Here is a 12,807-nt window from a genome sequence, read left to right as displayed (position 1 = left end):
CCCAGCTGCGGGAACACAGGAGGACACACTCCTGGGAATACACTTGTCAGGTGGCACTTGTCACCAGCCAGGAAGCCAGAAAGCCCGACTCCCAGTTCTACCCTGAGTAGCTCGGTGACATCAGGGGCCATGTCTCCTCTCCAGGTCTGTTTCCCCAGTAAATGGAACAAGACCTTCTCAGAGATGATCTCCACCTTATGCATTTCAATCCCAGGATGCAGCACAGCAGAACCCCTCCTGCACGCAAGGTGGATCAGGGGAGATGCTCTCAGCCAGAGGACTCTCCCTGTTGCTTTGCTGCCCTCTTGCCAGCCCAGGGGAGGGGCTCCCCACAACTCACCACACAGGTTGGGGTCCCCACTGCCGTCCCGCTTCTGCTGCAGGGGCACGCGGCTCTGCTCCAGCTCCTGGCAGACGTAAATGGTCATCTTCGGCCTCACGTTCCTGGTAGGAGGAAAGGAAGTTACGTAGCAGGTATGGGGGACCGAGTTCTGTTGTTCCAGAATGTTCCAGAACACAGGGTGGAAAGAACAGTAGAAGGGACTTAGGGGGGAGAAAGAAGGTTGTGGGGATACAGAGTGCCTTCCTCCTCTGAGGAAGGAGGTGTCAGGGAGAGAATCCCATCAAGGTGAGCCCTGACATCTTTGAGCAGACTTGCTGGATGGAGACCCAGGGATGGGCAAACCCCCCCAGCCCCGACCCAGGACCTTCAATTTGCCCAGAGTGGGCTCTGCCCGCAGAACCAATCTGAAGATACGAGGTTCTTCAGGGTGATAATCAGAGCAAATGCATTCTCCGGCTTACTCTGAGCTCACTGCATCCTCACACATCTATGGGAGAGCCAGGACCACTGTCCTTCATTGTACAGATGAGGAAATTGAGGCTCACGGGGGTTAAGGGCTTGGCCCAGTTGCCAAGTTCCTAAGAGGCAGATGTGGGATTCAAACTCAGATATACCCTCTCCTTCTCAGAGCGATGCTCTCCGTGTGTGGCTATTTAGACCACTCCATCCACACTTGCCCCCCGCCCCCTGCACTGGGAGGACGGGGCAGGCATCTCAGAACCCACAGCCAAGAGGCGGAGACTCAGAGACCAAGGCCCCCATCAAGCCAAGAAGAGGGAAGGAGGTAACAGGCCTCCAGGCAGGGTGGCTTGCAACCCAGGGCATCTCACCCTCTCCAACACGGGCTCTGGCCCTCACCCTACTCTTGGCACCTCCTCCTGTACTCACCCCCAGAGGAGCCCAGATCCCACTAGCTAGCCCACCAGGTGTCCAAGGGGCTGAGAGATGCAGGCCACCAGCCATACCCTGCCTCCAGTGGGAACTAACACCTACCTGCCTTTGATGGCATTGAAGAGCCGGATCCCATCTGCAGGGCCACAGATCTGGACCAAGTCATCTCGGGACATCTTGAGCAGGTCAGCACCTGGGCAGGTAAATGGGGCTGGCCTGTTACACAGTGACTGAGGCCTGAGGCTGTTACACAGCTGCCTCCCCAGGCACCTGCCGACCCGGGGCAGGGAAGAGCCAGCCTCCACCTCAGGAGGCACCGGCGTCCCACACAGAGAAACGGCAAGAGCTAAACAACATCAGATCATAGCCCAAGAGGGCTCAGAACTCAACAACGGGATTCACAAACTCAGCAGAACCGACAGGCGTTTGCTGGTTAGTCATCCTCTCTACCTGGGCCTGACCCTCCCTTCAGGCCTTTTATTAGCATCACTGTCCATGATGGATCTTATCAGCACGTGGCACTGATCACGTGTGTGTGCCTGCCTGTAGGCAGAAACTCATGGCTCTCTGGAGGCTGCCGGGGAGCCTGAGCACCCAGACACCCATGCACCTAGCACCCAGATTGAGAGATAGGACATTCCCACCAGCTCACATGTCCCTCGTGCCAGCTACTACCCCGCTCCCCACCTCTGGGAAACTGCTGCCCTGATTTCTTACACACAGAGGAGTTTCATTCGGTTTTCCATTCACACGGCACTTCTGTGAATGGAACTGGAAACTGCACTTTTCTAAGTCTGACTCTCCCTCCAAGTTTTTTTAGGCTCATCTGTATTGCATGCAGTATGAATCATTCATGCCCACTTTCAGATAGTACTCATGACATGAATAAACCACAATGCCTGTACCCTCTTTCTGCTGATGGGCATCATGGGTGCTCCCAGTTTGGGGTGATCATAATCGGTGGACATGGTCCTTTCCTCAAAGACCGAACAGCCCCCAAGAGCCCTGAGTGCACATGGACTCTCCAAGGTACAAGGATGACATCAGCCTTCTGCTAAAACCTGGCCAACAGCCACGTGGTCCAGAGTTACAGCGTCTACCCCCTTTCCCTGCCACAGTTAAGGTACAGTTTGGGGTTTACTTCTGCAGTCACACTGGCTCCCCTTTCATAGGAAATAAAAGCCACACCCTCACGCTGTTGCACCAAGGTCCCTAGGCACCTCTCTGACCTCACCTCCTGTCTGACCCATTCAACCCCATCACCTGGGCCCTCTGCTCTGTGGCCACATCAGACAGGCCCCAACCTTACACTTGCCCTCTGCTTGGAAAGCTCATCACCCCCCCAACACACGCACACCCACTTGACTCGCACTTCTTCCAGGATTTCCTCAGAGATACCTCCTCAACAACTACACCTTGCTTAAGGTGGAGGCGCCCTCGGCCCGCCTCCCTCCCCGTCTGCCAAGTCCCTCCTCCAAGCCTGCCCATCACAGAAGGGCCACAGTGCGTTGAGACGGGCAGTTTACACCTCTGCACCAACTCAGAGCTGCCCGAGGCTGCAGTCCCTGCCTGACCCCCCTCATCCCGTCCACCCCCAGCACAAAGGATGTGCTGAGAAGGACTGGGCTCAAAGATGACTGCTGGGGTGCTGTTTCCCTTCTGCTACCACAGACGTCCTTGGCGGCCACTCCTCTGGTTCCAGCCCACACTGACTCCCTGTCACTCTGGACTGCCAGGGGGCAAGGTTCATGGCTCAGTTTCCCTGTCCCCCACTACCCCCAGCTCAGGGCTGCTGTCTGACGGGCTCATCAGCAAGGGCTTGAAAAGCCTTTACAGAAGGAAGAGCCAGCTTTCCCTTCTCACCTTGGCTGCACCACCACCACCCACATTGCTTACCTGGAGACAGCGTGATGAGCAGCATTTGGGAGGAAGAGGCCAGGAGGCTTGTACACCCTGGCCTTCTTGGCTAAGGGGCCCCTCCAGGAGGCACAGAGCCCACCCCACAGGCAAGAAGCAGCTTGAAAAGGCTCCCAGATGGCCCTCCCTTAAAGCCACAAGCAGGTGGACACCCCAGGGGCAGGTCTTCCCATTGACCCCTGGGTCCAGGGCCAGCACATGTGAGTGACCACATGCCTCCGTGTCCCCAGGACAGAACACAGCCCCTGGGTGCCCAGGGCACCCAGAGCACGTGCTGAGTGTTCTGAGATCCCGGTAGTTTCTGTGCACCGTTCAGAGACGCTCACCCGAGAAGCTGGCGAAGAGCCGGCAGAACTGGGAGAATCTGTTGCGGTGGAGCCACTGCTGGGCGTCCTGCATGGAGGCCGAGGGGAGCAGGTGCTGCAGGCAGAGAGGACAGGCCTTGAGGGGGCGCTCACTCACCCATGCGGGAACAGGCGGCCAGCGCCCCACTGCAGTCACTTACATCACTGCCCACGGGCAGGGCCTCCACTGGGTGGGTCGGGGAGCTGTTGCTGCAAAGGAAGAGGAGAGGCGGTGAGCAGCCAGGATGCTCCTTGCTGGCCTGCCCTTCACATCCCTCGGCTCTGGGGCTCACTGGAAACGAAACAGGTCCTCGAGAAAAATACAAGCAGGAGCCCTGCTCCATCCCTGGAAATTCTTAACAAAGCCTCTGGTGTGGACAAGGGTTCTGATGAGCTACACACCCCCATCCCTCCTCGAAGGCTCCGGGCTTGTTCTGGCTAGATTTCATGGTCCCTACCCCGAGCCCCAGTCAGCGGGAAGGGCAGATTGACCAAGGAGACTTGGCCTCGAGCCTCACAGGGACTTGGTGCTAAGATGGCAAAGGGCCAGCCACACCCAGGACAGGCAGAGGACACCTGGGGAGCCATTCTGCAGCAACAGCACCCACAGTTTGGCATCCACCGGGAGAAAATCTTTCTCGTGGCTTTCCCCCAAAGGGAGGCAGAGACCTGAATACCTGTGCTTTTAAGCCAAGAGAAAGACAGTCAGAGATGACCCTCCCCGATGGACAGCGGTAATACTGCAATGTGAGTGGACCTGGTGTCACTGACCTGGCCGCTTAAAATTGTTCAAACGATAAAATTTACATTATGTGTGTGTGTGTGTGCTAAGCTGTCTCAGTCACGTCCGACTCTGCGGCCCCATGGACTATAGCCCGCCAGGCTCCTCTGTCCGTGGGATTCTCCAGGCAAGAATACTGGAGTGGGTTGCCATGCCCTCCTCCAGGGCAACCTTCCTGACCCACGGAGCAAACCCCATCTCTTATGTCTCCTGCACTGGGAGGCAGGTTCTTTACCACTAGCGCCACCTGGAAAGCCCACTGTAACAATATGGAAAAAAGAAAGACCTTTGCGGCAATGATTCCTAGGCCAGTCATCAGTGACTACAGATGCAGGTCATCTGGGTCTGGGGGTACCAGGACTCTACACATATTCCCCTGATCGAGTGTGGAATTCATACTCCCCTCGAAGTAGGGACACTGAGGCTGCAGGAAGTGAAGGAATCTGCCCCCAGAAAGGTGCAGAGTTAAGAATCTTCCTGCAGTGCAGGAGACCCGGGTTCAATCCCTGGGTTGGGAAGATTCCCTGAAGAAGGGCATGGCAACCCACTTCAGTATTCATGCCTGGAGGATCCCATGGACAGAGAGGCCTGGTGGGATATGGCCCACGGGGTCACAAAAAGTCAGGCACAACTAAGCGACTAACACTTTCATTTTTTTTCACTGCCTGAATAAAATACAACAGCCCTTCCTTGTGCCTGCTTCTCGGTAAGGACTGTCCTTACCTAGTAAATCACGTTCTTGTCTGGCTTGCCCATCAGTGAACTTCTCTGCCAAGCAGGGGCTCCAAACAACCCGCATGTCCTACATGCCCCCATTAAACCCGTCTGGCATCCTCCCTGCCCCCACCAACAGGGAGGGGAATCAGCACGGCTTGGGCCTCGGCAGAGCTGGTGACCAGTGGTGAAGTTACTTCTGTGCTGTGGGTCCGGACACCCAGAGGGGTGGGGAAGATCCTGAGCTGAGCCCCTCTGCCCAGTGACCATGCACAAGGGTGGCAGCAAGATCTAAGAAGCCCCTTCAGCCACTGTGGGGTCCAGACATTCACCTGGGGCCCCAGCTGTCTAGGAGGTGGCCCAGGAGCTCGCGGGCCGGCCCACCTTAACTTGGGGAGGGAGTGGGTGCTGGGTGCTTAGTTATTCCACCAGTTGGCCTTTCTAGAAGTGCAATCAAGCACGAAAACCTGTACACATGATGCTAAAAATGGTCGTGAACACCAGTCAACCGTCCTGAAACCCAACTGACGCCGGGCTACAAGAGCAGAGAAGACAGAGAGGAAGCCGGGGAATGAGTCCACACCTGTGGTCACTCTAGGGACCACAAGGGACAGAGCGTGCACGTACCCTTCGCCGAGGCCGAAGCTGTTTGGTGAGCCGTTGTAGCTTGGGGATGAGGCACTATTCACCTGGTAAACCACATCGGGCCATGGGGAGCACTGTGGGGAGAGAGTACAGGGTGGCAGTGGTCCCCGAGGACCCAGACCTGCAGATGAGATGAGTCCAGCTTCCCCAGCCCTCCCACTCAGTGTGAAATCACAATCTTTCAACGCCCAACACACGCTGACCTGGTACCCAGGGATGGGCAGGCTGCTCAGACCACACCGAAGAAATCAGATAGGGCCAAGAAGAGACCTCATCATCAGTAGGTCATCCCCAGGTCAAGCAAGGCATGACACATGTCTATCAGAGCTTCCGAGCAGCCAAAGCAAAGAGGGAAACCTCATCCGTGCAGGACAGGCCAGGTGCCCACAGGCGGGTCTCCCCCATGCAGACAAATGGGTTTAAATGCAAGAAACAGGGAGCACTGGGCCACTTCCAACAGAAAATCACCAACGAAGCTCCGTATTACTAATAGCATCTCCTGATGGGCCTCAGATGACAGGGACAGCCACCTCCACTCTGGTTTGTAGCAGCCTGTCCCCAGCACAACTCCATGGGTATTTATAACATTTGAGGCATCCTGCTCAACCCAGGAGCCGAAGGAGACACAGCAACACAAACGGCGCGACCCCTGAATGCCCGGAACTTCTTGTGCTGAAGCCTAAATGAACACGTAGGAGTCCCCCGAAACAAGCCTAGACATGTGGGTGCTGCCTGGGGGCTTGGGGACCAAGCATTCACCACTTCCTTTTTCTGCGATGACCCTGCTCTGGACACGGTCAGACGGAAGCATTCCTGAGACTTACGATCACCCACCTGACCACAGGGTGGGTCAATATTTAACTCTGTTCTGAGTGAGGGCTGGAATGTGTTGGTATTGAATCCTGGAGCCCTCGGGGGTAGGAAAACTGATGAGCTGACAAGAGGGGAGCCGGTAGTTCCCAAAGTTACAGATTGGGTGGGGATTTCAACACCTAGTGGGGGAGAGGGGCTGGGACATAGCCTGGAGCACCCAGGGGACCTGTCCTCCAGCAGGAAAGTCAGGGGAGAGGCAGGCACCAGAGGCTGAGGCCAGGTTGGAAGCAGAGGAGGCCACAGACAAGACTGGGGAGCAGGGAGGGTCCTCAGGGCATGTCACCAGCATACACCAAGCCTGGGAAGAGCTAAGTGTCCAAGCGCTGCCCCACACCATGTCTTGCTGGCCCTGACAAGCTTCCAGGGGGCAGGGATCCTCCTGTGCCAGGGCTCTCGGCCACTGTCAGCCTCGATCCAACAAAAGACCAGCATGCATCTGTCTACAAAATTAGTGTCCCTGCTCTCCTTTTGCAAATACTCCTCTGCAGATAGTTTGTGTGTGTCTCTCACACCCACACACACATCCTCACATACACGCACAGCTCCTCAGACAGGACCTAGGCACCGGTCTCTGAGCCACCCTGTGTCTGGACCTCACCCTTAACACAGACTTAACCCCACCATGGACGGCACTGGACCTCAGGCATCCATGGACGGCACTGGACCTCAGGCATCCATGGAGGACCTCCCGAGTAAGTCACAATATTCAGCAAGCAAACACAACACCTATTAGCTGGCTTGATCACAGGGCACAGTAGGGAAGAGTTGTTAAAATAAAAAACAGAGCCCAGTAAACGCAGCAGCAGCAGCAGGAAGGGCCCATGACAGGAGGGAAAGGAGCCTGCGATAGGGAGCATCTCAGATGGACCCTGGATGGAAGGACAGAGCAGGCTGGTGTCAGCATCTGGGTTATGAGGAAATGCACCCTAGTATCCATCCCAACAGCCAGAGAGTGAGTGTTACCCCCTTAGACCCAGCAACCCCTCCGCTGAGAACAGAAGCTGCAGACATTCTTTCCTCGTGGAGAACTTCACATGGACAAGGTATTCACGGCACCCTGTGTGAAACAGCAGGAGCCTGAGAATAGTCCAGTGTCCACCAGCAGGCTGTCCACACAACGAAGGTATAGAGCTGGATAGCTCTTTATGAACAGATAAGAAACACCAGGAAATAGACAGTCAACCTTAGAACAGTGACTCTGTGTGTGTATGCTCTTGTGTGTGTGTGTGTGTGTACTGTTGGGGGGAAAAAGCACGCATGGGGCAAACTTGTTAGAATTGGTTTCCTTTGCAGAGAATGTGGAGCCCGATACAGAAGGACCCAGGGTCACCTACCACCCTGGGGAAGAGAAACCAAGGCTTGATAGTGCTGAGAGAGAGATTTTCTGATGGAGATTCTTATATCTTTTGAATTTGGACCACATGAATATATTACCTATTAAAAAAAAAAACAACACACCTAATTTTGAAATGTGCCAATGGCAGCTGAGAGTTAGAAGGTATTTGTAAAACATGTCCCTGGACACCAGGCCTCAGATGACAGCAGTTCCAGACATGGGAACACACCAGGACTGAACAGCACTCTCAGAAGCATTCACCCAAACAGGCACTTTTCCAAGGATCTAAGCTGACAGCCCCCTTGCCCACCCCCAGGAGGAGGCCCCCCAGCTCACCTCTGAGAGGATGGTGGTTTCATAGGATGGCTGGTACTTCTCCTTCTCTTGGGCTGTTCTTTTCTCCATCTTTTCCCGGTCGGTCTTCTGCTTCCGGTCGGCTCCCTTTGGCTGTAAGTGCAGAGCATAGGGGTCCGATGAGCTCAAAGCTGGCAGAGGCAGCTGTCTGGGGGAGATCCAGAGCTGAGGGGCGCCCCCTAAGGCTGGCACACTCCCCCCTCATCCCAAGCAGGGTCTCACGGGCAGGAAAGCCTGTCTGTCACCTCCCAGGCATCCGACACATGGTCCTCCTGCCTGGAACCCTTGCCCACCCCAAGGGAGCTCAGAGTCCACTACTGGTCCTTCAGGGACTCTTACGTGGTCCACTCACCTGCTCCAGCAGGCATGCTTGGGGCAGAGCTTTACCAGTGGCCGCTTGCTAATGGAAAGGACCCCTCAGGAGCCTTCCTTGGGTTCCCCATGGAGAGAGACAGAGAGCGGACAAACTAGGAGCTGCTAGCCAGGACTCCATCTACACTGGCGGTCCACCTCTAAGGACTCCTTGCCCCTAACATTTAGGACTCCAGGCACTCCCAGCTTACAGTCTGCCTGCAGGGTAACATCCATCCTGACATGGCCTGTCTTGGGCGCCCAGCGCACCTGAGGAATTCACAGGTGTCCAGGCCTCAGAGGTACTGCTATCGGCCTCATTTGCAGACTAAGGAGACGGAGAGTCCAGTGACCCATCGAGACTGGAGAGGAACCATGTGCTGATCGAGTCAAGACCCCAGGTCAGAAGCCCAGCTGGGCACAGCCACCATGCTGGCTCCAGCAGGTTCAGCTGATGGAGACCGTTTGGACCACTAAGACTATCCCCTCCCGAGTTCACAGTCTGGTGTGTGGGGTCATATATCTTGAGTGTTTTACTCTGTACAGGGCAGACCACACGACGTGGGCAGTCAGCGAAGAAAATCCACCCTTCTGCTCCATGGTGCCTTTGGGATCATCCTGGCGGGCACTTTCCTCAAGCTGCAGCTACGGACTCCCAACTCAGGGGGCATTAGGAAATAGCCTGTGGGGGGACACCCAGGCTGGAGGGAGGGAGCTTTGCTGAGGGTCCTATGGGGACATGAATGACGGATCTGGTGTCCAGCGGGAGAGCCAGGCATGCGGCAGCTGGACCCCCATCATCTGGTTTCCCTGCTCCACTTCCATCCTGTCCCAGAAAGGAGGCCCTTCCTCCCGGCCCAGAAGCATTACTAGCAGAACAGGCTGAGCCTGCCTGTGGGGGACACCACTCAGCCCCAGTGAGACCCCTGCAAGGAGTTGGCAGGAAAGGGAGAGTCCTAAGGCGTCCCCACAGAGCCCCAGGGCAGCAACCCAAGAAGCCAAGGGCTTCCTACTAACCAGGGAGACCTGAGATGGGAGAGTTACGGGCAGTTTGGCAGGGCTCTGCCTGGCCCTGGAGCACACCTATCTCAACTGCTCCTGTGGGTGGGCGGCCAGGCCACCTCAGGCATTCTGAGGGGCTCATTTCAGGTGACAGAGCTTCCCCTGGTGGCTCAGAAGGTAAAGAATCTGCCTGAAATGCAGGAGACCCAGGTAGGATCCCTGGGTCAGGAAGATTCCCTGGAGAAAGGAATGGCTACCCACTCCAGCATTCTTGCTTGGAGAATTCCATGGACAGAGGAGCCTGGTGGGCTATGGTCCATGGGGTCGCAAAGAGTCGGACACAAACAACGGAGCGACTAACACTTTTGCTTTCACTTTCATTTTGGGTGACAGATGCTCCTTCCCTCTTGCAGGAGATGCCAATGCAGCTTCCAGCTCAATTCACCCAATAAGGCCTAGTGTGGTGTTGAGGAGCCAGGTAGAGCCCTCATTTCTGAGTGTCTGCCTTGAGGTGTAAGAGGGGGAGCTGGCAGGGGTCATGGGGAGAACTGGGCATCCCTGGCAGACTGTTCCTCCCTCCTACTGCCTGGCCCAGGGCCTGACCCCAGGGCACCACACCGGATGCACCCCCACCTGAGGGCAGAAGATGGCTGGTGGGATGTGGTCTGCACACAACCAAGAGAGGATGGGACTGCAGGACAGGCAGAGACCACCCACTGTGCAGCCTCAGAGCTGCCCAGGGTGAGCTAGAATCAAGAACCCAAGACCAGAGGCACCGGCGAACAGGATCTGCAGACTAATGCTCTCCAAAGATGGCCCCGTCCTAATTCCCAGAGCCTGGGAGAATGTTACCTTAGGGCACAAAAGGGCCAGGTTGCAAATGGAATCAGGATTGCCAACTGTGAGAGACTAAAATAGGAAGGTGAGCCTGGATCATCCCAGTGGGCCCAGTGTAATCATGGAGGCTTAAAGTGTGTGCTGGGGGGAGCATGGAGGGATGGGGTTATGCTGACTTTGAGGATGGAGAAGGGGCCACAGGCCAAGGAATGCAGATGCCTCTAGAAGCTGGAGAAGGCAAGGAAAGAGATTCTCCCCTAAGGCCTCCAGAAAGGAATTTAACCTTCCTGACGCCTGACCCTAGCCCAGTGAAACCCGTTTCAGACTTCAGCATTCAAAGATAATGTAGTACTAAGCCACTCAACTTTGGTGATTTTATTTTTTTTTTAACATCAGGAGGAGGATATAAATATGGGGGAGAAATGTAACTTCCTTCAGAGGCCAGATTCAAGGCTTCATCATGCTGAAGTAGGTTTCTGGAGGTGCCACCGCTCTGGCAGCAGAGACAAACTCACCTCCACCTACACACAGAGCCTGGCCAGGGCCTCAGAACCCTTTGCCCACAGCCCTCAGATGGCCAGACACTATCAATGGGGATGAAGCTGGCTGCCTAGCTGTGTGGTCACCTAAGTGCAGACATGGGCAGCTTCACCTTCCCGTCCAGCTGGGTAACAGGCCAGATGAGCGCTCTGCCACCAGGTTCATGGTTCTACCTGTGGGTGCTTATTTCCACATCCATCCCTAGCTCAGGAACATCAACACTGACCCAGCTTCTTCTGGGACAGGCTCTCCTTTCTACAGCCTCTCCCTCTGGCATCTCCAGCTCCAGCAGATGGAACTCTGTCAATAAGTCCCCAGGTCCCTGATTGTGAAAGACCAGGAGGGGAGGGAAGGGCACCGGGGCTGGTCCTCAGGCACCTGCTGGGATTCCCCAGGAAAGCGGGCGGGTCCCATCTGCTGGCAGTGGTCCTGCTCAGTGCCGGTGCAACCCACAGAGAGTGCCGAGGACTCTGCTGCCACCCCCTCCCCCCAGGGCCACCCTGAGCTGCACCACTGCGAGTCATTTCTAGGAAATAATCGCCGAAGAATCAATGCTTTTGAACTGTGGTGTTGGAGAAGACTCTTGAGAGTCCCTTATACTGCAAGGAGATCCAACCAGTCCATTCTAAAGGAGATCAATCCTGGATGTTCATTGGAGGGACTGATGCTAAAGCTGAAACTCCAATACTTTGGCCACCTCATGAGACGAGTTGACTCACTGGAAAAGACTCTGATGCTGGGAAAGGTTGGGGGCGGGAGGAGAAGGGGACGACGGAGAATGAGATGGCTGGATGGCATCACCGACTCTGTGGACATGAGTTTGAGTGTACTCCGGGAGTTGGTGATGGACAGGGAGGCCTGGCGTGCTGTGATTCATGGGGTCGCGGAGAGTCGGACACGACTGAGCGACTGAACTGAACTGAACTGAACTGAATCTGTCCAGAGAGATGGGATGAGAAACAATGACAGGCAACTGCAGGGGGTGAGGCAAGAAAGGAAAAGGGAGGCGGTACCAGGAGGCCACTGCAGACGGACAAGGGCCTCGGGGCCTTAAATAACAGCATCCACTGCGATTAACAGATACACAGTAACACATGTAAAACAGATAACCAACAAGGACCCACGTACAGCACAGGGCACTATGTGAAATACTCTGTAACAAGCTATAATGGAAAAGAATTGATACATATAACTGAATCACTGCGCTATACACCTGAAACTAACACAACTTTGTAAATTAACTGTACTGCTATAAAAACATTTTAAAAAATAACATCCATGGTCAGGACCTTCAAAGGGGGTCTCCTGACTTGTTTTTTAAGGAGAATCTAATGGGCAATCACAGAATCTGTGGCCAAAGTGCTTGGGAGGAAAACAGAAATCTATAACTGTGCCAGTCCCACCACTCTGGTCAAGCAGAGTTGAGCCAGGCTGCCTGTGAGGGTGAAAGAGCCCAGGCAGGAGCTCCAAGCCCCTGGCCGCTGTTCTCATTGCTGAGTTCTGAGGTTTTGGCCTCCAGTCCTGGGCTGGGTGGCAGTGGGCGGGGCTGGGTGGTGGTGGGCAGGGCGCTGGTGGCCATTGTACCTTGAACACCTTGATCTGGCAGCTGGCTGAGTGCAAGTGCTCCGTGTACTCTCCATTTTCGCTCTGCTTGAAGGTGTCGATCTGCACCCGGAAGGGCACACCCTTCTCACCCCCGTGCTTCCTCGGGGTGAACTCGGTGCTGATGCAGTGCACCTGCGGGGGATGCGGTAGGCAATTAGCCAGAGGTGGGCAAGGGTGGGGTCTGGACCCCCAGGAGCTCCTCTCCCAGTAGATCTGTCTATCCCACACAGTCAGACCCACCTCCACCTCCCCACTGTCCCCCAGTGCTGGCCAC

The 12,807-nt window shown here is 55.6% G+C and overlaps 1 protein-coding gene across 3 annotated transcripts in view; it reads right to left on the bottom strand.

The window, feature by feature from the left end:
* TFCP2L1 (transcription factor CP2 like 1) overlaps nucleotides 1-12,807 on the bottom strand; it is a 69,907-nt gene that overhangs the window by 14,584 nt on the left and 42,516 nt on the right. For all 3 annotated transcript variants that reach the window (XM_055398112.2, XM_055398114.2, XM_055398116.2), the window contains 7 exons: nucleotides 12,513-12,665; nucleotides 8,181-8,291; nucleotides 5,618-5,709; nucleotides 3,657-3,705; nucleotides 3,478-3,571; nucleotides 1,337-1,427; nucleotides 341-444 (listed from right to left, as the gene is read on the bottom strand). In XM_055398112.2, coding sequence (XP_055254087.1) covers nucleotides 341-444; nucleotides 1,337-1,427; nucleotides 3,478-3,571; nucleotides 3,657-3,705; nucleotides 5,618-5,709; nucleotides 8,181-8,291; nucleotides 12,513-12,665 — 694 coding nt within the window. The remainder of the gene's footprint in view (nucleotides 1-340; nucleotides 445-1,336; nucleotides 1,428-3,477; nucleotides 3,572-3,656; nucleotides 3,706-5,617; nucleotides 5,710-8,180; nucleotides 8,292-12,512; nucleotides 12,666-12,807) is intronic.

This window comes from Moschus berezovskii, chromosome 2, assembly GCF_049115385.1.
Source record: "Moschus berezovskii isolate FMDL1 chromosome 2, NW_MosBer_1.0, whole genome shotgun sequence".
Taxonomy (NCBI): domain Eukaryota; kingdom Metazoa; phylum Chordata; class Mammalia; order Artiodactyla; family Moschidae; genus Moschus; species Moschus berezovskii.
This window is presented reverse-complemented; position numbering and strand designations above follow the sequence as displayed.